Below are 24,917 nucleotides of genomic sequence, written 5' to 3' on the forward strand. Positions count from 1 at the left end.
TCAGACGTTGTCTCTGTAGGTGTGCCCGTTCACGCACACACCGCTGAAAGAGTTCCCTTGCCTGCGACTTGAACTGTAGCCAGGTTTCCCAGTCCCAGTTAGTGTCTCTCCATTCGTTACAGAGGTTCTGTAGCTTATCGCTAAAAAGACTGTGGAAATTGGGAGTGAGCCTCCAAGGACTTCTGGCTGTTTCTATTATTTCTGGTATCCTTATTTTTAATAGTACCATTTTGTGGTCTGTTAGCAGACCTCTCGCAGCGATATGACGTACCCCAAGAACATGTAGTTCTAAAAACTGGGATACATAGAACCTGTCGAGCCTTGTTGATATCTGACCACGGCACCACGTTGTTCTGACTTTCAGTGGATTCTGCCGTCTCCAGATATCGACAAGGTCGAAGTTTTCGCAGCAACGTTTCAGTGTTGCAAAACGGCCAGTTCCGTTGTTAGCATTCCCGCTTATTTTGTCATATCGTGCATCTTCTATACAGTTCCAGTCGCCCGCCACGATTAGGTGTTGCGCACCAAGAAAATAGTTTTCCAGTGCGGCAAAGAAACCGTCTCGTTGGTGGGGGTTATTCGGGGCGTAGACAGCCACAAACCGAGTGTTACGGCCACCGTACTTCCAGTCCACGGACAAAAAACGTCCCGCAGCGTCTTTCTGGACATTGAAGAACCCCCCCCGTGATTGGGGCGAATTAGTATCCCCACCCCTCGCGAGTGAGCTTCCCCGAAGCACCAGTAGCTGGTAACCGGGTAGCTTCTCGAAAAGTTCTCCACGTCCCAGTGTTTGTAAAAGTGGGTTTCTTGTAAGAATAAAATGTTGATATTATGCATTAGCATCAGTCTCCAGACAGCGCTTTGCGCCTGAGGATTGCGCAGACCGCTTACGTTTAATGTTGCGATTTTTAAACTTTGGTTCATTTTAGAGGTTGGGGGAGGTGTTACTTCGTTTACGAACTTCCTGGATTTCTGGGGGGGCGGGGGGGGCTGTTGTATTGTTATCCTCCATGTTGCTGTCTTAGAATTTCATATCGTTGTCAGAGTCGTCTTTATCGGAGATCTGGGATTCCAGTTCCCCTGGTTCCCCCATTGTTGTTAGATTTTCCTTTGCTGGTGTTGGGGTTTCACTATTATTTTCTGTTGGATTTGGGCTGCTGGCTTTTGTCCTTTTATTTTCTTCCGTGTCCGAGTCTCTCGTGCGTTTTGCGGCACTGTTTGCTTCCATTTTTTCTTCTCTTGTTTCTGTTTTGCTAGTAGGGGTTTCTACCTTTGAGGAGCGCTGCTTCTTCTTTTCTGGTTTTCTTGGTGTGGTTTGTTTCAACACTTTAGGATCTGCTATCAACATTGTGTCAGGTGTTGGCTGTACGGATGGAGCTGCTTCTTGCTCTGCAATCGCAGGGTTTTCTGTAGGTACTGCGGAGTCAGGGGTTATATTACCTCCTGTGATTTCCGCAGCTGTTCTACGCGGGCATGCATTTACTTTGTGTTTTGTGTCCCCGCATTTTAAACATGCTTGATCGCATTTATCCAGGCCATGACCTGCTCTCAAGCAGTTTTGGCATTTGCCTTTGGGGCAGTCTGCCCCCATATGTTCAAAGGATCCACACCTGAAGCACTGCTTCTTGACACCAGGGTAATTCATCATTACCCTGGCTGAACCGATAAAGACGAAGTTAGGAACGGGTGTTTTCATCTGCATGGAGACGTATACCACCCCCGACTTCCATTCTGGGAAATCACTGTCCTGCATTATTCTGACCTCTTTAACTGTTCCCCATTTGGAAAAAAGATTCTTAATTAGAGCGTCCCCGCTTTCTAAATATTCGACTGGGAATCTGTCTATTCTGATCGTTTTTAACATACTCCCTATTAAAGTAGGGAGGTATTTTTGTCCTTCGCATTGAATTCCTAAAGAGTTTTTCTCTCATTGCTTCGTCTTTTACAACGACCTGGAACCTCCCTCCCCCGTACGGGGTAAAACCGAATATATTATTTATCCCTACCGTATCTATTAAAGCTTTCGCGAACGTCCGCTTTTCGATGCTAGATTTTACCTCGAAACCGAGGGTTTTCACTCTAGGTAAGAAGGAAGTCATATCAGAGAGTTAAGAGTATCCTTATAATTTCCCGAAAAAAAAAGGATCCAGTGGACCTTCCAGGGGGGGGGAAGAGAAACGCCAAGCGTTCACGTCTGCAGAAATCTCCTACCAACAGGCTGAAGACTGACCGACAGGCAAGATCAAAAATATCAGATACCAGAGAAAAACAGGAAAATAACAAGATAAGGGTCTTACCAAGTTGACTTGCAGTTATCATGCAGCAGGGCTCGCACAGGATTCTCAGGCTCTCGATCTCAACAAAAAAACAGCGGCTGGACTTCACAGTAGGTGGACATCAGTGAGTAGCTAGACCTAATAATACCAAAGTGTATAGCGAAAAGAACTTATATACTCTGCGAACGAGTTATCCAAACAGGTGCAACCATTAAGTTATTTAAATATAAAGAGCTAATAAGCTTCATTTCGGCAATGAAAACATTACTTAAATTAAGGGGATATTAAATCCCACATAGTTTGAAAACCGAATAAGAAACTCAAAGATTGGAATCAGAGAGTTTCTTGCCGAATATAGTAAACTATAAAGTATCAGCGACACTAGCGTTAGCAAATGCAAGTGATCCTAGTACGTAGTACAATACCGGACAACTCATTGCAAAGATGGGGGAAGTTCAGATCGCTATTCTTAGGTATTTTCCATAATGTAAAAACACATTTCCTAGGAAATGTATGCTGTTATTACATTATGGAGGGAGGTCACTACCCAGACCGGTTTCAGCCTTTTTTGAGGCTTCATCAGTGAGTAGCTAGACCTAATAATACCAAAGTGATTCCAATCTTTGAGTTTCTTATTCGGTTTTAAAACTAAGTGGGATTTAATATCCCCTTAATTTAAGTAATGTTTTCATTGGGTTGCACCTGTTTGGATAACTCGTTCGCAGAGTATATAAGTTCTTTTCGCTATACACTTTGGTACTATTAGTTCTAGCTACTCACTGATGAAGCCTCAAAAAAGGCTGAAACCGGTCTGGGTAGTGACCTCCCTCCATAATGTAATAACAGCATACATTTCCTAGGAAATGTGTTTTTACATTATGGAAAATACCTAAGAATAGCGATCTGAACTTCTCCACCTTTGCAACGAGCTGCCCAGTATTGTACTACATACTAGGATCACTTGCATTTGCTAACGCTAGCGTCGCCGATACTTTATAGTTTACTATATTCGGCAAGAAACTCTCTGATTCCAATCTTTGAGTTTCTTATTCGGTTTTAAAATTATGTGGGATTTAATATCCCCTTAATTTAAGTAATGTTTTCATTGCCGAAATGAAGCTTATTAGCTCTTTATATTTAAATAACTTAATAGTTGCACCTGTTTGGATAACTCGTTCGCAGAGTATATAAGTTCTTTTCGCTATACACTTTGGTATTATTAGGTCTAGCTACTCACTGATGAAGCCTCAAAAAAGGCTGAAACCGGTCTGGGTAGTGACCTCCCTCCATAATGTAATAATAGCATACATTTCCTAGGAAATGTGTTTTTACATTATGGAATATGGAAAATACCTAAGAATAGCGATCTGAACTTCTCCACCTTTGCAACGAGCTGCCCAGTATTGTACTACATACTAGGATCACTTGCATTTGCTAACGCTAGTGTCGCCGATACTTTATAGTTTACTATATTCGGCAAGAAACTCTCTGATTCCAATCTTTGAGTTTCTTATTCGGTTTTAAAACTATGTGGGATTTAATATCCCCTTAATTTAAGGAATGTTTACAGGTTTGTTTTTTAAGACTCTTTATTCATCATTCCTTATTTTATTATTTTCCTTTCCTAGAGAATATTTTAACACCTTTTATTTATTTTTTAACAAACTGCACCGATCACCTCCTCAAAACCCAGAAATATACCCACACATATACTCCTCAGTATTCTTAGCCTATTCCTCCCCTTATTAACTGCAATTACATGTTTTCGAGGTTATTCGGGAGATAATTGCATGTGGTACTCCTGTCTTCTCTACAGATAAATCGCTAACTGTACAATGAAGCAGGATGTACACTTACATTAAATTCTCTAAAATGCAAGAAAATAATTATTACATTTCAATGACCACTTAAATATGTTGTCTGTATCATGAGTAATGTTACGCATTGTTACTGAAGATTTTTAAACAATACTTTGCAAGAAAAATGACTTTTCGATGAATTATGAAAGAATTCATCGAAAAATTTTCGATGAATTGTTTTTTCGATGAATTGCATTTTTTGATGAATTGTCGTTCGATGAATTGTCATTCGAGGAATTGGTCATTCGAGGAATTGCCTTTTCGACGAATTGCCATTCGGCGAATTGCTTTTTCGATGAATTGTCTTTCGTTTAATTGTTTTACGATGAATTTGCCTGTAACCAATAGGACTTCCTAGATGAGTCTTTGACTCCATGGGGTAATAATATAATAATGTTATTATTAGTATTATTTAATAAAGCAAGTGTATAATTTAACTAAAATCAAAGTTTATTCCAGCTACAAATGTGTGTTATTAAAATTGAACATATTATTATTATTATTATTACCCCAAGACCTCATGGAGTCAAAGATTCATCTGGGAGGTCCTTTTATCACACACACACACACATCTCATTATACCATGTCTTAAACACACTCAAACTCCTTGCAGACACCACACTCTAAGGTAAGGCATTCCAATCATTCATAACTCTGCACGAAAAAAACCTGCCTCTCACACCCTCTTTATACAGTTTCCAGGGATGACCGCTGGTTCTCCATTGATCTCCCACTATTCTCTGTAGAACTTCTCCACCATTGATCCTATAACAATCCCAACTTATAGGTCTCTATCATATCTCCCCTCTTCCTCCTGTCCACCAGACTCTGCAAATTACATCTTCTCTATCTTTCCTCATACTCCACTCCACATTCCAGAGGTCAGAAACTACCTTAGTCCGTCACCTTTGGATCCTTTCCAACATCTCTTCATCCTTTTGAAAACCCGGTGACCAAATCTGGGCACAATAGTCCATGTGTGGCCTAATCAAAGCCTTATACAATAGAACAAGAATTTTGAAATATACAGACCTACTTCTACACATCAGTGTCCTCCACATCATTCCCAGAAGCCTTTGTGTTGTCTTCACAATTTTGGCGATGTGTCCCCTAAATTTTAGATCCTTATCCACTATCACCCCCAGTTCTCTTATTTCCTCTACCTCCAACAATATATTCTCACCAAGCATAAATTCTGCATCCCGTCTTTGTTTTCCAAATTTTAAAACCTTACATTTTGCAACATTGACCCCATTTCCGTGCCAAGCATTAACTAACTTATTAACTTATTAACTAACAAATTTACAATATGGTTCTCTCTCAATCCAAATATAGAAACAAACTATATTTCATACTTGAAATATTCTTCAGAAGGAGATATTCTATCTTCATCTAGAATATCAGTTACATTAAAAAGAACTGCATCAGTAGAATTGTAGCATGTCCTGTTGAAAAATACATTTGTTCTATTTTGTTCTTTACATGTAGTATAGTCCTCTTGACTGAAGCAATCTGCACAAAGAAGAAGAAATTAGTTTCATAAATAATTTTAGATATACACTATACTTGAACCACACACACACACACACACACATTGTATCATTTCATGAATATTCATTGTTTGAAATATACAGACCTAAAATAGCAGGCTGAAGGCATTCTTGCAATATCACTACAATCGCCAGACTTCAGAAGTCTAAAATGGGGATAGTGGTTGGCCATCAGAATGGCTAGTAATGGGTGCGCTATGATAGTGAGTCCTTTAGTAGTCCTGGATATAGCCCAGTCAATAGGCATTGAACCAAAAAAAATTATTTACTAAAATAAAGAGCAAAAAGGCTTCATTTCAGAAAATTTTGTTTCAAGCTCTCTGGTCAATTTTTGCACAAAACTTTTATAGTTTAGGTATTCTGCTTTGAAATGAGTTGGATTTAATATCCACTTAATTTATACAAAAGAAATTATCTAAAACTGAACTATTGTAGACAAGTGCTGAAGTGAAGAATCCATACCCACCCACCCCCTCAGATGAAAGCTCATACCTCTGTGGTACGGTACCATGCACCACTAATGAGCTTCATCATACATTATAATACCACCATTTATGCTTATATGAAACTTGAAATACAAAAAAACTTCATTTATATTATAGAGAAAAGACACAATTTAATAGTATATTTAATAGGATGATGTTATAATATATGGCGGGGAATGCGGATAGTATCGATTGTGAAATGTTTAAACAAATGAGTTAGGTAAATTAAAGGAAGATGATCCTAATGGAAGATTTTAATTATAGGAATGTGAATTGGAAAGAGATAGCATATAGTAACAAGGAGAGTGATTTTGTTGAGTTTCTATTTTGGGATAACTACCTGATGCAGTATGTGATGGAAGCAACACAAGGTTTATTGGTGTTAGATTTGATGATATCCTCACAGCATGTGGTTGTGAATGAGGTATCATTCACAACCACATGTTGGTGAAAGTGATCGTGAGGTATTGGTTTGGAAAGTAATCAAATAGGAAAAGTTGTTATCAAGAAGGTTCTATATGTGGAACAATAAAGTGGGTGATTATTAGAAGCTGTGTAGTAAACTAGCATCAATATATACTGGGTTGGCAAGTTGTGTATAAAAGATGTTGACAGTGAACGGAATATAATAATAATAATTATTATTATTATTCAGGCCTCCATGGAGTAAAAAGACTTATCGTGGGAGGTCCTTCCTAACAAACACAAAGTCTATCAAGACTCATCGAGGGGAGGTCCCCCCCCCCCCAAAAAAACACAAAGTCTATCATACCACTCCTTAAACTCATTGACTGTTCTCGCTCCCACCACTCCATCAGGCAATGCATTCCATGGTTCAACCAACCTCCATGCAAAGAAACCACTCCATACCCCTCTTGCTCACAGTTTCCTTTCGTAACTTCCAGGGATGGCCTCTTGTCATCACTCTTTCCTGCTGTCAACCAAGCGAAAGAACTCCCCAGTGTCAACCCTGTAACCACCTCTCAATGGTTTAAAAGTCAATCATATCACCTCTCCTTCTTCTATCCACCAAACTTTGCAGTCCACATTCCCAGCCGATCCTCATAATTATCATTGTACAGTCCTGAAGCCATCTTTGTTATCCGCCTTTGTACACTTTCCACAGTTAATTTATCCCCTTCAAATCCTGGGAGACCAAATCTGAGAACAATAGTCCAAGTTTGGTCTGATCAGGGTCTTATACAACAGAATGATAACTGTTTTATCTCTGCAGGTCAGTGTCCTTATCATTATTGCAGCAATCCTCTGTGTTACCTTCACCACCTTTGCAATATGTCCCCTAAATTTCAAAACTTTGCAATATGTTCCCCATAATAAAACAGTATCTAACACAAGTAATGCATAGCTGTATTCTGAGAGTTAAGGAATAAAAAGAGTAGGAGTGAGATGGATGAACAGTGAAATCAAGCAAGCAATGTTACAAAAGAAGGTACAACACAGTATGCAGTGAACAGATGCATGAAGAATGTAAAGTACAGGCCAGAAAAGTGACAAGCATGGTTATAAAATAAGAAGTAGAATATGAGAGGAGATTGGCCAGTCAGGTCAAAGCTAATCCAATGAAAAATCCGAGTTTCTGGGAGAAAAAAACCCCGCTACCTCCGTATGAGATCGGCTAACTCACCTTCAATTGAAAAAGTCCATATAAAGATTCCTCCCATCATGATGAAAATACAGAGACAAATGTAAGAAAGCTAAACACTATGTAAAACTTGCTAAACAAAAGTCATGGGAAGACTTTGGTAAGAACATAGAAAATAAATATCGAGAAGGTGGCAAGATATTCTGGAGGTTGTTGAAGAGGCTCAGGAATAGAGGATAGAGTGCTGTAAAAGGAATTAGAGATGATAAAGGTAACATGAAAACAGGAGAAATAGATATCCTTGATGTATAGAGTAATTACTTTGAAAAATTGCTAAATGAAACAAGCAGTGATGGCAGTACAGTGGTAAAAAACACTCAACAGGCATGCAGCTGGAATACATACCCATACTTGAAGTAGAAAAAGCTATCAAAAGCCTGAAATGTGGAAGTATGGAGGTAGCGGGGTTTTTTCTCACTGTGGCTGCACTGCATAGTCAGAAGGCCTGGACAGAGGGACAAATTCTGAATGATGGAGCAGAGCTCTCATAGTACCCATATATAAAAAGGGAAATAAAACAGAGGTATTTCTCTACTGAGTGTTCCTGGAAAGATATATGCAAGTATACTTGAGAAACAGTTGAGAAGGATTGTGGAAGACAAGTTTGGTGAAGAACAAGTTGGATCCAGGACAAACAGAGGTTGTTGGGATCAGATTTTCACTTTACGACAGATAGTTGAGAATTCATGGGAATATAACAAAGATGTGTATTTAAGTTTTGTCGATTTGGAAAAGGCATATGACAAGGTGAGAAGAGAGAAGCTATTCAATACGCTACAGTTATATGGTGTCAATGGGGCATTATATCAAGCAATACTTAGTCTTTATTTGAGTTGAAAGTCAGCAGTTAGAATTGAAGGAAGTACAGGAAGATGGTTTAATGTTAAATCTGGTGTCAGACAAGGATGTACATTGTTCCCCCCTCTGTTATTTATTATGTATAACATTATGAAGGAAAGTGGTATTAAACCTGATATCAAAATTGGAGATGTTAATCTCAGCTCTTTGCTTTATGTGGATGATGTTATACTTCTAAATAAATCCACTACAAATCTGCAAGATTCCCTGACCTAAATTGAATAACTGTTGTAATAAATATGGTATGAAGGTGAGCAGTAACAAAGTCAATGAAAATAGGCAGAAGCATTGAAAATATCAAACTGCATGGAAAACCTATAGAACAAACAAAACATTTCAGCTACTTAGGCATGATTTTTAACGATGGCAAGTTAAATATGGAAATAGACAACAGAATCAACAAGGCTGTATGGTAGGAAGTCAACTAAATTAGCTGTATGCAATATAGTGTTCAAATCAATTTTAATTTACGGACCTGAGAGATGGGTCAGAAGTAAAACACTTGCCCAAAGACTAGAGACAGCAGATATAAGACTCCTGAGAAAGATTAGGGGCATGAACAGATGGCATCAATGGCAACATCATATTAAAAATGAGGATATTAGGAAGGACTTGACATTGTTAGCATCCAGGAATGCATTACCAGAGCTAATCTCAGGTGGTATGGTCACTTAAATAGAATGAGAGAGGAAAGATTAGCAAAACAAGTTTTCTCTGTCCAGTTGGCAGGAAAAAGGCTCAGAGGAAGACCAATTTATAGGTGGATTGATAGTAAAAAGTGCCTTAGAACAGGGGTTCTCAACCCCTTTTCCAGTGGCATACCACCATATTTAATTCAGGAAAGTAGATGTACCAGTAAGCAAATTTATTCTGGAAAAGCATGATTTGTTGGTCCCAGGAGCAAAATAAGCATTTCTCTACAATTCTAGTGATTTATTTAGTTATTTATTATTTTATTCAGATATTTATTGGAGAAACAGATACTCTTTGAATCTATTCAATGGATTGTTCTGTAAAATGAGTGAATACATAAATAAATTTGGACAACCACATATTCCTGATAATGGTACTCCAGTTCTCAAATAAACTTACAATCAGTATACAAGTTATAAATGTAACTTATTTTTAATTACAGAACTCAGATTCTTGTTTCAGTTTGAAGGTTGTGCTTGTTTAACTAAACACAACTTCTGAATGTCTGGTTTCAATTGACTTAATTTGAGTCTTAAATCGGGTTCAACAGTCAACTTATTCCTTACTTGTTTTTGATATAAATGAGAAAAGAAAACCCACATTCACAAAGGTAAGTAGTTACAAACACCAAGAAAAATTTTACAGATTTTTCTGAGATTTCATTGGATATTCATTTCTTCTTGCCAACCAGAAGTCTGTTAAATCCATCCTCTTGATTGTTTGTCTGAGACTTCTGTCGCAGGAGAGCTGAATCAGTTCATCTTTCTCGGAAGGAGTTAACGTTTCTGGTAAGGTGTCACCAATGGAAAACAGCTCTCTCGTCCAAAATTCTGAAGCCAGGTTTTCAGGGAAGTTTTCCTTGAAATCTGTGATCAGACTCCTAAGATGCTTCTTTATATTCACTGCCAGTTCACTATAAAGAAGAATTTCATTCTCAGTTAAGAAAGCATCCAACAATGGAAAGGAACACGTATCCAGTATCGATTTCTTTAATGATAAAGCCAAGTTTTTTTCCTAAGAGTTTTATCCTGTACCAAGAATAAGGAAGTACTTACATCCTGCAATCTTGTATTCAGTTGGTTGAGGTGGAAAAATAAATCTGCCAGGTAAGCCAACTGGGCAAGCCACAGTTCATCAGTGAAATAATTCAAGTCTGAGTCTGAGGATTTGTCAGAGAGAAAAATCTGCTCTTCTGAACGAAGTTCAAACAGTAGTCTCAATACATTTCCCATCCACAGCCACCTAACTTCGGTGTGAAGTAAAACAGAATCATGTTCATCACCCATTTCATTGCACAAAATGGAAAATAGCCATGAATTCATAGCTCTGGACTTAATGAAATTAACAATTCTTACACTTTCATTCAAAACTGTCTTCAGAGCAACAGGCATATTTCTTGTGGCTAATGCCTTGCAATGAATGCTACAATGTACAAATTTTGCTTGTGGAGCTTGTTCCATCAGAACAAACACCAACACATTTATTCCATTCTATATCACTCATTTTCATAAATTGGTCTAATTTTGAAAATATTTCATTTGAGGTTGTTTGAACAGGCAGTGGTTCACAAATCAAGAACTCTTCCTTCACTATTTTCCTATGTATAAATCTTTTATACGTAAGAAGATGGGCCATGCTGGTAATGTCAGTAGTTTCATCCAATTGTATGGAAAAATATTTACTAGCCTGAACTTTTTCTATTAACTGCTCCTTAACATTTGAAGAAAAATCCGAAATTCTTCATGATACAGTGTCATTGGATAATGGAATCATTTCAAGTTGTTTTGCTGCCTTTTCCACCAAAATTATTCTAACCTTATCTGTAGCTGCTGGTAATATTAATGACTCTCCGATCGTGTGAGGTTTTCCTGCCTTAGCTATTCTTAAACTGACTTCATAAGATGCCTCCAGAGCCTTCGTGTTAAATCCTGAAAATGAGGATATTTATTTTTTTCCTTGCTGACAAATTGGACAGTTTTCTCTGGAAATATTCCAAAGGTTTGTGTTTTAAATCGTCATGCTTGGTTTCAAAATGATGTTTAAGAAGGGACGGCTTCATCGAATGTTTTGATAGCGTTTCATAACAAATCAAACACTGGGGAACAGGTGCAGTTTCTTCTCCAATATATGTGAAACCATATGATAAATAACTAAGATTATATTTACGTTGTGCTGTACGGGGCTTTTTGTTGCACTCTTGTACAATGATGTCCTCCGTCGGTTGGCTGGATTCAAAATAGTGGCTTCTGGCAGATAAGAATTGTTTCCCCACTTACACTCATTTCTCCCTTCGTTCTTTTTGAGGACCCACTCATTAACCACTTATTCATGTTCTGATTTCTATCCTCTGGCACAAACTACATATAAATGTGGCAATTTCACAAATAAAATCTCACATTCAAAGACAATCTAGTACCACTACTTTCTTAACTGTAACTGCTGCTCATGGCTAAACAAATAACAATGGACAAACTGTTTCCCACTGTTGTCCGATCAAATATATTCGAGTTACTTTCTGTCATTGTCATTTGATTAATACTTCTTAAATTCAAATTGAACTTCTGTATTATTTTTGTATATTATTATACAAAAGTTTTTAATGATAATGTAAAATCTAATAGTTTTCATTTAGTTGCATGAAATATTTTAAGTAGAACTTTAAATATTTGTGCATACATTTTTAATTCTCAACTCACGTTGCGAGTAAAAAATATGTTAATTTATCCATTTATTTTATACTCTGTTTTTGTACCACACGGCAGTGGCTCATGTACCACCAGTGGTACACATACCATAGGTTGAGAATCCCTGCCTTAGAAGAAAGAAATATAAGATCTGATAATGTTGGAGTCTTGACAGGTAACAAACTGATTTTGAGAAAAATTGTAGATAGGAAGTTAGTAATGATGTAAATTTTTCATGTAGTACTATCATATCCTGTACATCCCTATATATCAGGAATTTGATGATGATGATACCGAGATAGGTTTACCTGGTGATTTTTCAACACTGTTTGTGGATGATGCAAAACTGGGAAGAGTAATGAGGAATCAAGCAGATATAGTAGCTTTATAGGAGGACTTGAATACATTGTATGAGTGGGCACCAGTATGAACCTGTCAATTCAGTGTTGTCAAGTGTATGGTTCTGAAATTTGGTAGTCAATAATGGAATGCAAAGTATACACTTGTCAGGAAAATTTTGGAGGAATTGAGGAGAGAGGAGACCTTGGTGTAGTGATAGACAAGGATTTGATGTTCAGAGGTCATGTTGCAAAAGTGGTGAAGACACCACATCAGATTATGGCAATGATGTGAAGAGCCTTATCTTGTAGAAATAAAAATTTTCTGGTTCCCTTGTCTTGATTAGGCCTCAAATGAATTATTGTGCCCAGATTTGGTCTCTTGGTTTTCATAGTGATAATGGAAAGAACATATGTTGAAAAGAGTCTAGAGAAGACTGATTACGCTTGACTCTAGTCTTTAGAATGTGAGATATTAGGACAGATTAAGAGAATGCAGTTTACAAAGCCTTGTGAATAGGACGAAGAGTGGTGATATAATTGATTGAAGGGTTGTTATATAATTGGTGAAGGGTTGTTACCAGGTTAATGTGGAAGAAATTTTTCTTAGAATGGGGGAAGGGGGCAAAACAAGGGGAGATGTCTGGAAGTTGTATAATCTGGGTGTGAGCAGGGACATAAGAAATAGGTTCTTTCCTTGGCGAGTGGTTAGTGTGGAATGCATTGCCTGAATGTGGTGAATGCAGACACATTGAATGAATTTAAAATACAGTTTGATGGGCTTCATGTGTAGCAGTGTTTGCCTCCTATGATGAGTCTTTTGACTGTATAGAGATCTGGTGTTAATAATAATAATGCTTGTTTACCTTCTGCTAGATTTTTTCAACTGTCTTCCCACTCCTTTGAACCCAGTGATCATATCTACAAACAGTAATGCAGACATAGTCTGTCTTATCAAACTCTCATAAAGTAGAACAACTTCCTTATTCATAGAAATTAGTATTCTCTTACAGTTCAGTTATGCAATGCGATGATTTAATCACATTAGTGATGTTTTTCAATAAAGCTTAACCTCTTCTTACATATAACCCCATAAGTCTCTAGCTTGACTGACTACTTGCAGCAAATTTCCATTAATATAACACTCTGCATGTAGTGTCCTCCATCTGAAATGCATACACTTTGTATCACCAGCATTTATTGTCATTTTTTCAAATAACAGGTCTGTTTGAGTCAGCCTTTATGGATATGCATCAAATATATCATAGCAAACAACAGTGTATCACCCTTAATTAAAACAAAAAATAACAGTAGATAGATAAATTAATAAATTCCACGATGTGTTGAGAGGCTTATACGCTGGTTATACACGATAACTAATAATTAAGGAAATGACAGCATACACTAGAAATATAAATTAAATAAATTTTAATATATACTTTCCAATATTTCGACAAATGTCACGTTGCCATCTTCTTGGGAACTTATTACAAAGACATGTGCACAGAAGTACTACATAACAGCAAATGAGAACCGAAGCTAGGAAGCTAATGTTTTCCTAAAGTCCTGATGGTGCCCCCTGGTGGGCTATATTGGTAGTTCTTGGCCTTCGGGCTGAAGTTCTTCTGATAAATGTTTCCCAAATTTGGGGCAGTCTCATGCATCCAAATTTGTTGAGGTTTGGCATGTTCCTAAGGGCTGAGGCTGATTCCATGAATAGTCTTTCATATTTGAACTTGCTGCGGTGTATTACTGTGGCTTTCTTCCATCTTATTCTGTGGCGAGTATCCAGAGCGTGGTCTACAAGCCCAGAGTGGCTGTACTTGTAAAATCGAATGTAATCCTTGTATTCTGAGATTCTGATATTTGCTGTCCTGCCTGTTTGGCCAAAGTAGGACAGTTTACAGCTGCAAGGGACCTGGTATACACCAGGTAGGTCTAGGGGAAGTGGTTGGTCTTTAGTGGAGTGGATAAGGGATGCCAATTTTCTATGTGGTCTGTAACAAGTGGTCAAGTCATGTTTTTTTTAAATTTTGTTGATTTTTTCCGAGGTGCCTCGGATGTAGGGAATGGTGGATGATTTAAAGTAATCTTTTTTGTGAAGGGGGAGGATCGTGGGTTGTGGATAACTGGGTTAAGTATTTTTTGGATTTGGGGGGGGGGGGGGATAGCCATTGGCTGAGAAAGTGTCTTGATCATTTGAACAGATTATTTTTGCCCTGTTGAATAGTGTCTTAATAACTCCATATTGTTGTGAGAGGGGGGGGGGGGGGTGATGGGATTGTTGGTGAATGTATCTGCCTGTATGGGTGGGTTTTCTATAAACTGAGAAAACCAAGGTTCCATCAGGTTGGCGGGTGGCTAGTGTGTCTAGGAAGGGGAGGTTATTGTTTTCCTCTTTTTTCAGGGTGAATTTGATTCTAGGGTGTTGGTTGTTTAAGTGTGTTAGGAAGGTAGAAAGTTTTTTTAATTTTTTTTTGCACTACCTGTGGGATCAGCTAGTCTTGCATCAATTGCAGGCGCAAACTTGACATTTTGTCTGTTTGCTCACTTGGGAAATGGAGTAAAACCAGGTTTAAAATTGCTTGGTATCTTTAACATAACTGTGTTAGGAAGGAGAGGAGTGAATCCGGGCCATTTGGCCAAATAGCGAACACATCATCAACGTAGCAAAGCCATATGGTAGGTTTTTGTGGGGCTGAGTTTAAGGCTTTCTCTTCAAAAGTCTCCATAAAGAAGTTAGCCAAGGGTGGAGAAAGTGGTGAACCCATGGTTGTCCCCTCTATCCGTTTGTAGAATTTTTCCTGCCAAACGAAATAGCCTGTGTTCATTGTAAACTGAAATAGGGCTGAGATATCAGGAGGAAATTTAGCTTGGATTAGCTCTAAGGTTTCTTTGAGGGGACATTCGTGAATAAGGAGGAGATGTCAAAACTGACCATTATGTCATTATGTTGGAGTGTAAGGTTTTCTATACTGGCTTTGAAATGGACTGAGTTTTTTATGTGTGATGGTGTGTTGCCAGTATAGTGTGAGAGCACTTTGGCTAAATGCTTGGCTAGTTTGTAAGTGGGGGAATCAATGCCATCCACTATGGGACGTAATGGCACATTTTCTTTATGTATTTTTGGGAGCCCATATATGAGGGAGGGGTTTTAGAGTTATAGGGCTTAAGTCTGTTGGTAATCTCCACAGGCCAAGAAGTGACCTTCTTAAGGAGCCTATGGAGTTTTCTAATTTGAGAGTTGGTGGGATTATATTCAATAGGGAGGTAAGTGGATCAATCTAATAGTAAAGACTTGAGCTTACCTGTGTAGTCGTTAAGATTGAGTACCACAGTGGCGTTCCCCTTATCCGCTTTGGTGATCACTATTTCTTTGTTTCTCTTCAATTCTTGTAGTGACTTGTATTCATTAATGGATAAGTTGGATTTTGGAGGCTTTGCTTTTGTGAGAACACAGGCTACATCCAATCTGATATCGTTGGCAATGCCGTTCGGAAGGTGGCAGATCCCGCGTTCAATTTGGATCATTAATTCCTCGGCTGGTAATTTCTTAGCAGCAATGGTGAAGTTGTGGTCACGTGACTCGTTTATGGTGGCTAATAAAGAATTCGAATGAGTACAGAGCTGACATATCAACAAGTTTGATAAATTAATAAAGAACTTGGCGTCCAAACCTAAACTACAAACCAACACTGTATTTAACCTTTCTGCAGTTATTTTGAAGCCTGAAGCACTCAGCGCTATGTCACTCACACTATACTGGCAACACACCATCACACATAAAAAACTCAGTCCACTTCAAAGCCAGTATAGAAAACCTTACACTCCAACATAATGACATAATGGTCAGTTTTGATGTCTCCTCCTTATTCACGAATCTCCCCCTCAAAGAAACCTTAGAGCTAATCCAAGCTAAATTTCCTCCTGATATCTCAGCCCTATTTCAGTTTACAATGAACTCAGGCTATTTCGTTTGGCAGGAAAAATTCTGCAAACAGATAGAGGGAACAGCCATGGGTTCACCACTTTCCCCACCCTTGGCTAACTTCTTTATGGAGACTTTTGAAGAGAAAGCCTTAAACTCAGCCCCACAAAAACCTACCATATGGCTTCGCTACGTTGATGATGTGTTCGCTATTTGGCCAAATGGCCCGGATTCACTCCTCTCCTTCCTAACACACTTAAACAACCTACACCCTAGAATCAAATTCACCCTGGAAAAAGAGGAAAACAATAACCTCCCCTTCCTAGGCACACTAGTCACCTGCCAACCTGATGGAACCTTGGTTTTCTCAGTTTATAGAAAACCCACCCATACAGGCAGATACATTCATCAACAATCCCATCACCCCCCCTCACAACAATATGGAGTTATTAAGACACTATTCAACAGGGCAAAAATAATCTGTTCAAATGATCAAGCCCTAACCACTGAACTAAATCACATCCGTGACACTTTCTCAGCCAGTGGCTCCCCCCCCCCCCCATAATCCAAAAAATACTTAACCCAGTTATCCACAACCTACCATCCCCTCCCCTTCACATAAAAAAGATTACTTTAAATCATCCACCATTCCCTACATTCGAGGCACCTCGGAAAAAATCAACAAAATTTAAAAAAAACATGACTTGACCACTTGTTACAGACCCTTATCCACTCCACTAAACACCAACCACTTCCCCTAGACCTACCTGGTGTATACCAGGTCCCTTGCAGCTGTAAACTGTCCTACTTTGGCCAAACAGGCAGGACAGCAAATATCAGAATCTCAGAACACAAGGATTACATCCGATTTTACAACTACAGCCACTCTGGGCTTGCAGACTACGCTCTGGATACTCGCCACAGAATAAGATGGAAGAAAGCCACAGTAATACACCGCAGCAAGTTCAAATATGAAAGACTATTCATGGAATCAGCCTCAGCCCTTAGGAACATGCCAAACCTCAACAAATTTGGATGCATGAGACTGCCCCAAATTTGGGAAACATTTATCAGAAGAACTTCAGCCCAAAGGCCAAGAACTACCAATATAGCCCACCAGGGGGCACCATCAGGACTTTAGGAAAACATTAGCTTCCTAGCTTCGGTTCTCATTTGCTGTTATGTAGTACTTGTGTGCACGTGTCTTTGTAATAAGTTCCCAAGAAGATGGCAATGTGACGTTTGCCGAAATATCGGCAAGTATATATTAAAGTTTATTTAATTTATATTTCTAGTGTACGCTGTCAATTCCTTAATTATTAGTTATCATTCCACGATGTGATTAACATAATAAATTTTATCATATAATTTCTATCATATAAAATTTTTGCACAAGTAGCATGGCATCATTATTATAAACTGCCTTATAAACTGCATTGTAAAGTGCATCATAAATTCTGTGCTGTTGCTGTTATACATTATTCAAGTTTTACTACCACATTTTCAATGTCAAATTTTGAGTTATGTTTTCATCATCATCATCATTGTCAATTTCCTAATATAATTTCCTAATATCCTCAAGGGGATATATATAGGATACTATGGCAGCACTGGTATATGGAATTGTACATATGAGAATGAACAGAATGTGGTCTTCAAATTGAAGAATAGATGGAGAGAATATATGAATAGAAACATACATGTCATTAAGCGGATGTTACAGTATAGATATTGAGATTTTACTACTTAAATAAAGAGCCAACAGGCTTCATTTCGGTGATGTAACATTATTTAAATTAAGGGGATATTAAATCCCACATTGTTTCAAAACCACATAAAAAAACTGAAAGATCGGAATCAAAGAGTTTCATGCTGAATATAGTATAGTAAACTATAAATGTATCAGCGGATACTGACGTAAGCTAAATCATGGAGTATATAGTACAAACCGAGGGCAACTCGTAGCAAAGGTGGGAGCAATGTGGGATTTAATATCCCTTAATTTAAATAATTGAGATTTGACTGCTTATAGTTAGATGGGTTAGAATTAGGAAATCATCTCTAGAAGTCTTGTGTAGAGGCTTAAGTGCTGTGAGGACATTATGTTGGAGGTTTAATGGATTTTTTACAACACTCAAAAAGAATTAAAATAGAATTTAATACTTCCTATATTTCGTCCTAGTCACTAGGACATCTACGGGGATTACAAAGACAATTAATGTAACATGCACACAAAAACTTACAATACTAAGCCCAACCACGTGGGTGACAATAAAGTCCTATCTAGGTGGAGCGCCCTCTAAGGGCAGTTGTAGGTGACCTGGAATGTAAGGTGGGACCTCTGGTGATGACCGTTTCCCAAATCTTCGAAAGCTTGATGCAACCGTATTTGTTAAGATTTGTTTGGTTTTTGAGAGCTGCTGCTGCTTCTAAGAAAAGTCTCTCTTTCTTGAATTTGCTGTGGTGGAGCATGGTGGTTTTCTTCCATGATACTCTGTGGGTAGTGTCCAAAACGTGGTCAGCCAAGCCTGAATGGCCATAGTTGTGTTTAACGATGTACGACTTGTGTTCCTCTAGGCGGATGGATGCTGATCTGCCTGTCTGTCCAAAGTACGCAAGCTTACAGGAACAGGGTACTTTGTAAACTCCAGGCAGAGAGAGAGGAGGGAGCTGATCTTTCGTAGAACGGATAAGGGTAGCCAGTTTGCGGTAGGGCTTATATGCTGTGTGTAAAAAAGTATAACCTACACACAGCATATAAGCCCTACCGCAAACTGGCTACCCTTATCCGTTCTACGAAAGATCAGCTCCCTCCTCTCTCTCTCTCTGCCTGGAGTTTACAAAGTACCCTGTTCCTGTAAGCTGGCGTATTTTGGACAGACAGGCAGATCAGCATCCATCCGCCTAGAGGAACACAAGTCGTACATCGTTAAACACAACTATGGCCATTCAGGCTTGGCTGACCATGTTTTGGACACTACCCACAGAGTATCATTGAAGAAAACCACCATGCTCCACCACAGCAAATTCAAGAAAGAGAGACTTTTCTTAGAAGCAGCAGCAGCTCTCAAAAACCAACCAAATCTTAACAAATACGGTTGCATCAAGCTTCCGAAGATTTGGGAAACAGTCATCACCAGAGGTCCCACCTTACATTCCAGGCCACCTACAACTGCCCTTAGAGGGCGCTCCACCTAGATAGGACTTTATTGTCACCCACGTGGTTGGGCTTAGTATTGTAAGTTTTTGTGTGCATGTTACATTAATTGTCTTTGTAATCCCCGTAGATGTCCTAGTGACTAGGACGAAATATAGGAAGTATTAAATTCTATTTTAATTCTTTTTGAATGTTGTAAAAAATCCATTAAACCTCCAACATAATAAAAACATCTCTAGAAGTATGTGAGGTCTGGGTTTTTCTCAAGTCATGTAATGAATTCTGAAATGGGCTACCATTAGATTTTGTGAGTGTATTGATGAATGTATTAAAAGAGATTTAGACAACAGTGACTAAACAGAGCCATCCCTCAATGAGTCCTTGGAATTTTTTTCGGGAGGTGCCATAATAACAATAATAATATATAATTATAGTGTTCAAAAAATACACAAAAATAATATGATACTTTGTTTAATTGTCAAAAGAATTGATATCCCTGATTATCATCTAGCCACTAAACTAGGAGAGAACACTATAAAGCTTTGTACTTTGTCTTTCTTCTATATAAAAAACACAGCATTATGTAAACAAACAAGATAATTGAAAGGGGCATCTCCTTGTTTCAATCCTGTCTTAACAGTGAAAGATTCATTTCTAACTCCATTAGCCAATACCATGCTTCAGCTGTTAGTGGTGTAATTTTGATTAATTTCCTATCTTATGCATCATGAAAAAATTATGGAGATAACTACTGTGTTAGAGCAAAACTTTAGTATAATATAAACAAAAATGAACACTCGACATTTCGATCTTCATATCAAGGTCATCTTGAGCATACACACATATATACAAAGAATGCCTGGATCTTCCTAGGCAGTGCACAACAGAAACTATTAATTTTAAAGGTAGCATCTCCATCCCATACATTAGCACAGTCTCTAACAAATTAGCTAAAGTCCTTAAAAAATATAACATTAAGACGTTCTTCACCACACTTCCTAAAATTCGTTCTCTAATCAGCCATCCAAAGCCTCCTCATCACAACCTAAAATCCAGGTGTATATAAATTATGGTGCGATTGCAATATCCCTTATTTTGGACAAACTAACAAATCTGTTGAGCAACGTATAGAAGAGCATAAAAGATACATCTCTTACAAAAGATCACATGCAACTGCATTATCCAGTCACGTTCTTTTTTCAAACACCTAGTGATGATCAACAAAGCTACTTCGTTTGCTGGGATAGATCAAAAAATATTTTTTGCTGTGATGATGAGTTTGAGAGAAACATTATAGAATCAAGGGAAATCCTGCTGAATCCTGTCCACTTAAACAACAATTTGAGTTATAATATTCCAGATAGCCATGCTGCAGTTATTCAATATTGGCTTTCAAGTGAGTCTGCACGCACACTTGCAATAAACAATGGCACGCCTGTTAGAACAACTTAAAAAAATACGTTTTTTATGTATCAATTATGTGTAGCAATTTTTTACATGTATTTTCCAGTTTTTAGATACTTCAATGTTTATTACTATTCTCTTCCTTTAAGAATACCTGATGAAGACTATTATAAGCCGAAACTAGTTGTATTATTCTTATTAAATCTTTATAAGTTATCTCGGTTTTTTAAGTCATTAAATCTATTTTTGAAAATGTATCACAACAACCGAGTTGAAGCATATAATCACACACACACACACACACACACACACACACACACACACAAAACTATGTGATTATACATATAAACATATATGTGTAATCATTTATATTTATTATAATAATTTATAATTTACAATTATAATTTATATTTATATGTATAATCACATTGTTTTTTTTTAATATATATATATATATATATATATAAAACTATGTGATTATACATACAGACATATGTATAATCTTTTATATTTATTATAATAATTTATAATTATAAAGGTATATTTATATATTTATAATTATAAGAATGACATTGTGAGATAAAAATGGGAATAGAGTGACTGGTGCAGAGGACATAGTGGAATTGTTCAATGAACACTTTATTGGAGTATTTCATTCTGGAGGAGTCAATTTGAATACTAGAGGGATAGGGCAGGTTTGAGGTTTAGAGGTGCAGAAAGAGAGTGTGTTCCAAATACTGAGTACTCTGGATGTCGGTAAAGCTGTGGGACTGGATAGTATTTCACCACGAGTTTTGAGAGTATGTGCTAGGGAACTGACAGCACCTCTGACCTGGCTTTTCGATGAAAGTCTGGCTGAAGGAAAGGTGTCCATGGAATGGAAGGAAGGTAAGATAAATTGCCATTGCATAAGGGAGGTAGCAGACTGGAAGTGTCTAATTATAGGCCAGTTTGTATGTCACCAGTAGTAAGTAAGATCTTGGAGAAAGTAGTGAGGGACCATATACAGCACTGGGATTATCTGTGAGAGTCAACATGGATTTGTGAAGAAGTGCTCCTGTTTTAGCAATATACTAGCCTTTTATAATAAAGTTACAAGGGCATTAGATGAGGGAAAGGCATATACTGCTATTTTCCTAGACTTAGCAAAGGCATTTGGCAGGGTGCCACATGATACGCTGATATTCAAGTTGCAGCACATGGGTCTGGATGACAGATTGGTCAACTGGATTCAAGATTGGCTGTCCGATAGGTCAGAGAGTTGTGTATGGTGGAGCAATATCAAAGAGGCAGAAGGTTACAAGTGGGTTTCCACAGGGCTCAGTACTGGGACCTATATTGAATAATCTTTATATCAATGACATTGTCCGTGGATTGCAAGGGGTTATTCAGTTGTTTGTGGAGATTCGAAGCTGGTAAGGGTTATTAGTAATAGTGCAGATGTGGTAGCCCTGCAAGAGGATTTGAATAAGCTAGATAGATGGCAAATGAATGGGGGTATCGGTTTAATGCAGCAAAATGTAAGATCTTGAGGTTTGGGACACATCGATAGGAGGAGTTAATCTGAGGAAGTAGGGGAGACAAGAGATCTGGGATTGATGATTGATAGAAACCTAAAATTTAGGGGACATATTGCAAAGGTAGTGAGGGTAACACAGAGGATTGCTGCAATAATGAGAAGGACACTGACCTGCAGAGATAAAAGGGTTATCATTCCGTTGTATAAGACTTTGTTCAGACTACACTTAGACTATTCTTCTCAGATCTGGTCCCCAGGATTTGAAGGGGATAAATTAACTGTGGAAAGGGTACAAAGGCAGATAACAAAGATGGTGTCAGGACTGTACTATATCGTTAATGAACAGATTAAACAACAGTGGTCCAAGAACAGAACCCTGCGGCACACCACTAGTCACAGACCGTCTTTTGGACTCTACTCCTGAATAAACTACTCTTTGATATCTCTCCATCAACCACCCACCTATCCATCTCACCAACCCTATATCCATTCCCATATGTTGTAGTTTACGAATTAGAATTCCATGTGGTATCCTGTCAAATGCCTTTGCCAGGTCCAGCTTTATCAGTGTAAACCCATTTCCCTTATCCAGTTCAGCCGTCACCTTGTAATAAAACTTGAGCAAGTTACTGAGGCATGATCTACCCTTCACAAACCCATGCTGTCCCCTGTACAGTATCTCATTTTCATCAATCCATTCCTGTATTTTTCCCTTGACCACTTTCTCAAAGACCTTGACAACGACTCCTGATATGCTGATCGGCGGTAATTTGCAACCATAGTCTTGGATCCTCCTTTATGCAGTGAAACTATTTTCCCCTCTTTCCATGCCTTCGGGACTAAACCAGACCCGAGACTCAGATTAAACGACATGGTCAAGGGCACTAATAATTCCTTAGCCGCTTCACGCAAGACCCGTGCCGGTATACCATCCAATCCCACAGATGTATTCACATTAAGGATCTGTAATAGACTATTCACCTCCACTTCATTCATCACAATTCCCGTATAAACTAATGGTTCCTTCATTTTTTCAATGTCACCACCTGGATGATATACTTTTGCAAAGTGCGCGCTCAGTAACTCCACTATATTGACTGGTTCAGTGACCTCCTTACCATCGTCATTCCTTAAAATCATTTTGCCATGTACAGTTTTTTCTTGCCTTGCAGCATATTGAAAGAATTGTTTGGGATTCTCTTTTGCTTGCATAACTAGTTTCCTTTCATAATCTGCTTTTGCTGTTTTTACCACACTCGTTACCCTTCTGGCCTGCACTTTACACTGTTCGTGTGCCTGCAGGTCACCCCTTTCTTTAAATTCCCTCCACAGTTGTTTCTTTTTTTGCAGCTCAAGCTTAATGGTGTTATTCATCCATTTAACCCCTACTTGTTTTACTATTTGGACCCTAGGTATACAATCAGCCATAACCTCCTGTAAATGCTCCTTGACCACTTCCCATGCTCTATCGACATCCAGCCCGTGCAGTTGTACATGCCATGGCACTGATCCAAGCGATCTCCTAAGCTTGTCATACTTGCCAGCACGGTAATTCCACATATACCCTGTCTTGATCAAAAATTCCACACCTTTAGCCACCTCCCAGCTCAAGACCATATGATCACCCTCACCAATAGGTGGCAACATGGTCATATTCATTACAGTCAAATTGTGAGATGCTATCACCATGTCAAGCACTCTCACACCCGTAGTATTTTCAATTACATGCTGTTTCAGATAGTTATCCCCTAATAATTGAATAAAATCCATTTCCTTCCTCACATGTGTCCTCTCCTCCTTCCATTCAATGTTACCATGGTTGAAATCCCCCATAATAATTACCCTCCTTCCACTCATTTCATCAATTTGTTTATGCATACTATCTCCACCATTCCATCACCTGGTCTGCCTCAAATGAGCTCCTTTCACTATCTTGCAATACAACTTCAATTCTCCTTGGCTGCAGTTCATCAGCTATCATCAGTAACACTCCCCCCCCCATTTTATTCTCTCTGCCCCTCCTAAACACACTATAACCTACACATTCTATCCCACTAACTATATCATCTTCCGTCAGCCATGTTCCACTAATGCCAATAACCTGTGGCCAGGAAGAGCCAATCAATGCCAAAAATTCTTCCTTCTTGTTCCTAATACTCCTGGCATTAGTATACATGAAATACAGTGATCCCTTTGTCCCACCCCTATCTTGATGGGTTACTCTAAATGTTCCAATCCCATTTTTTGTCCTTAGTGCTGGCTCGGGTACATTATATACATTTTTACACTCAACTGTCTCACTGATGCTTGCATATCCACCCCCCCCCTCCTTGGTAGTTCTAGTTTCCCTGGTTCTGCACATCCATTTTCACTTCATTCAGCAACACTTTTTCCAGTCTCCGCACACCAAGCCCATTCAAATGCAGGCCATCCATCTTGACCATCCTTTCGCCCATCAAAACTCATTCCACACGTCCACAAATTCCACATAACCTGCATAACC

At 38.4% G+C, this 24,917-nt stretch overlaps 1 protein-coding gene across 5 annotated transcripts in view; it reads right to left on the minus strand.

The window, feature by feature from the left end:
* Nucleotides 1–24,917, minus strand: part of LOC150106709 (sodium- and chloride-dependent glycine transporter 2-like) — a 626,004-nt gene that overhangs the window by 466,323 nt on the left and 134,764 nt on the right. For all 5 annotated transcript variants that reach the window (XM_090393293.1, XM_090393295.1, XM_090393296.1 and 2 more), the window contains one exon: nt 5,491–5,647. In XM_090393293.1, coding sequence (XP_090249419.1) covers nt 5,491–5,647 — 157 coding nt within the window. The remainder of the gene's footprint in view (nt 1–5,490; nt 5,648–24,917) is intronic.

This window comes from Typopeltis vanoorti, chromosome 5 (genome assembly GCF_054136105.1).
Source record: "Typopeltis vanoorti isolate ZY-2024b chromosome 5, IOZ_Tvanoo_1.0, whole genome shotgun sequence".
Lineage (NCBI taxonomy): Eukaryota > Metazoa > Arthropoda > Arachnida > Uropygi > Thelyphonidae > Typopeltis > Typopeltis vanoorti.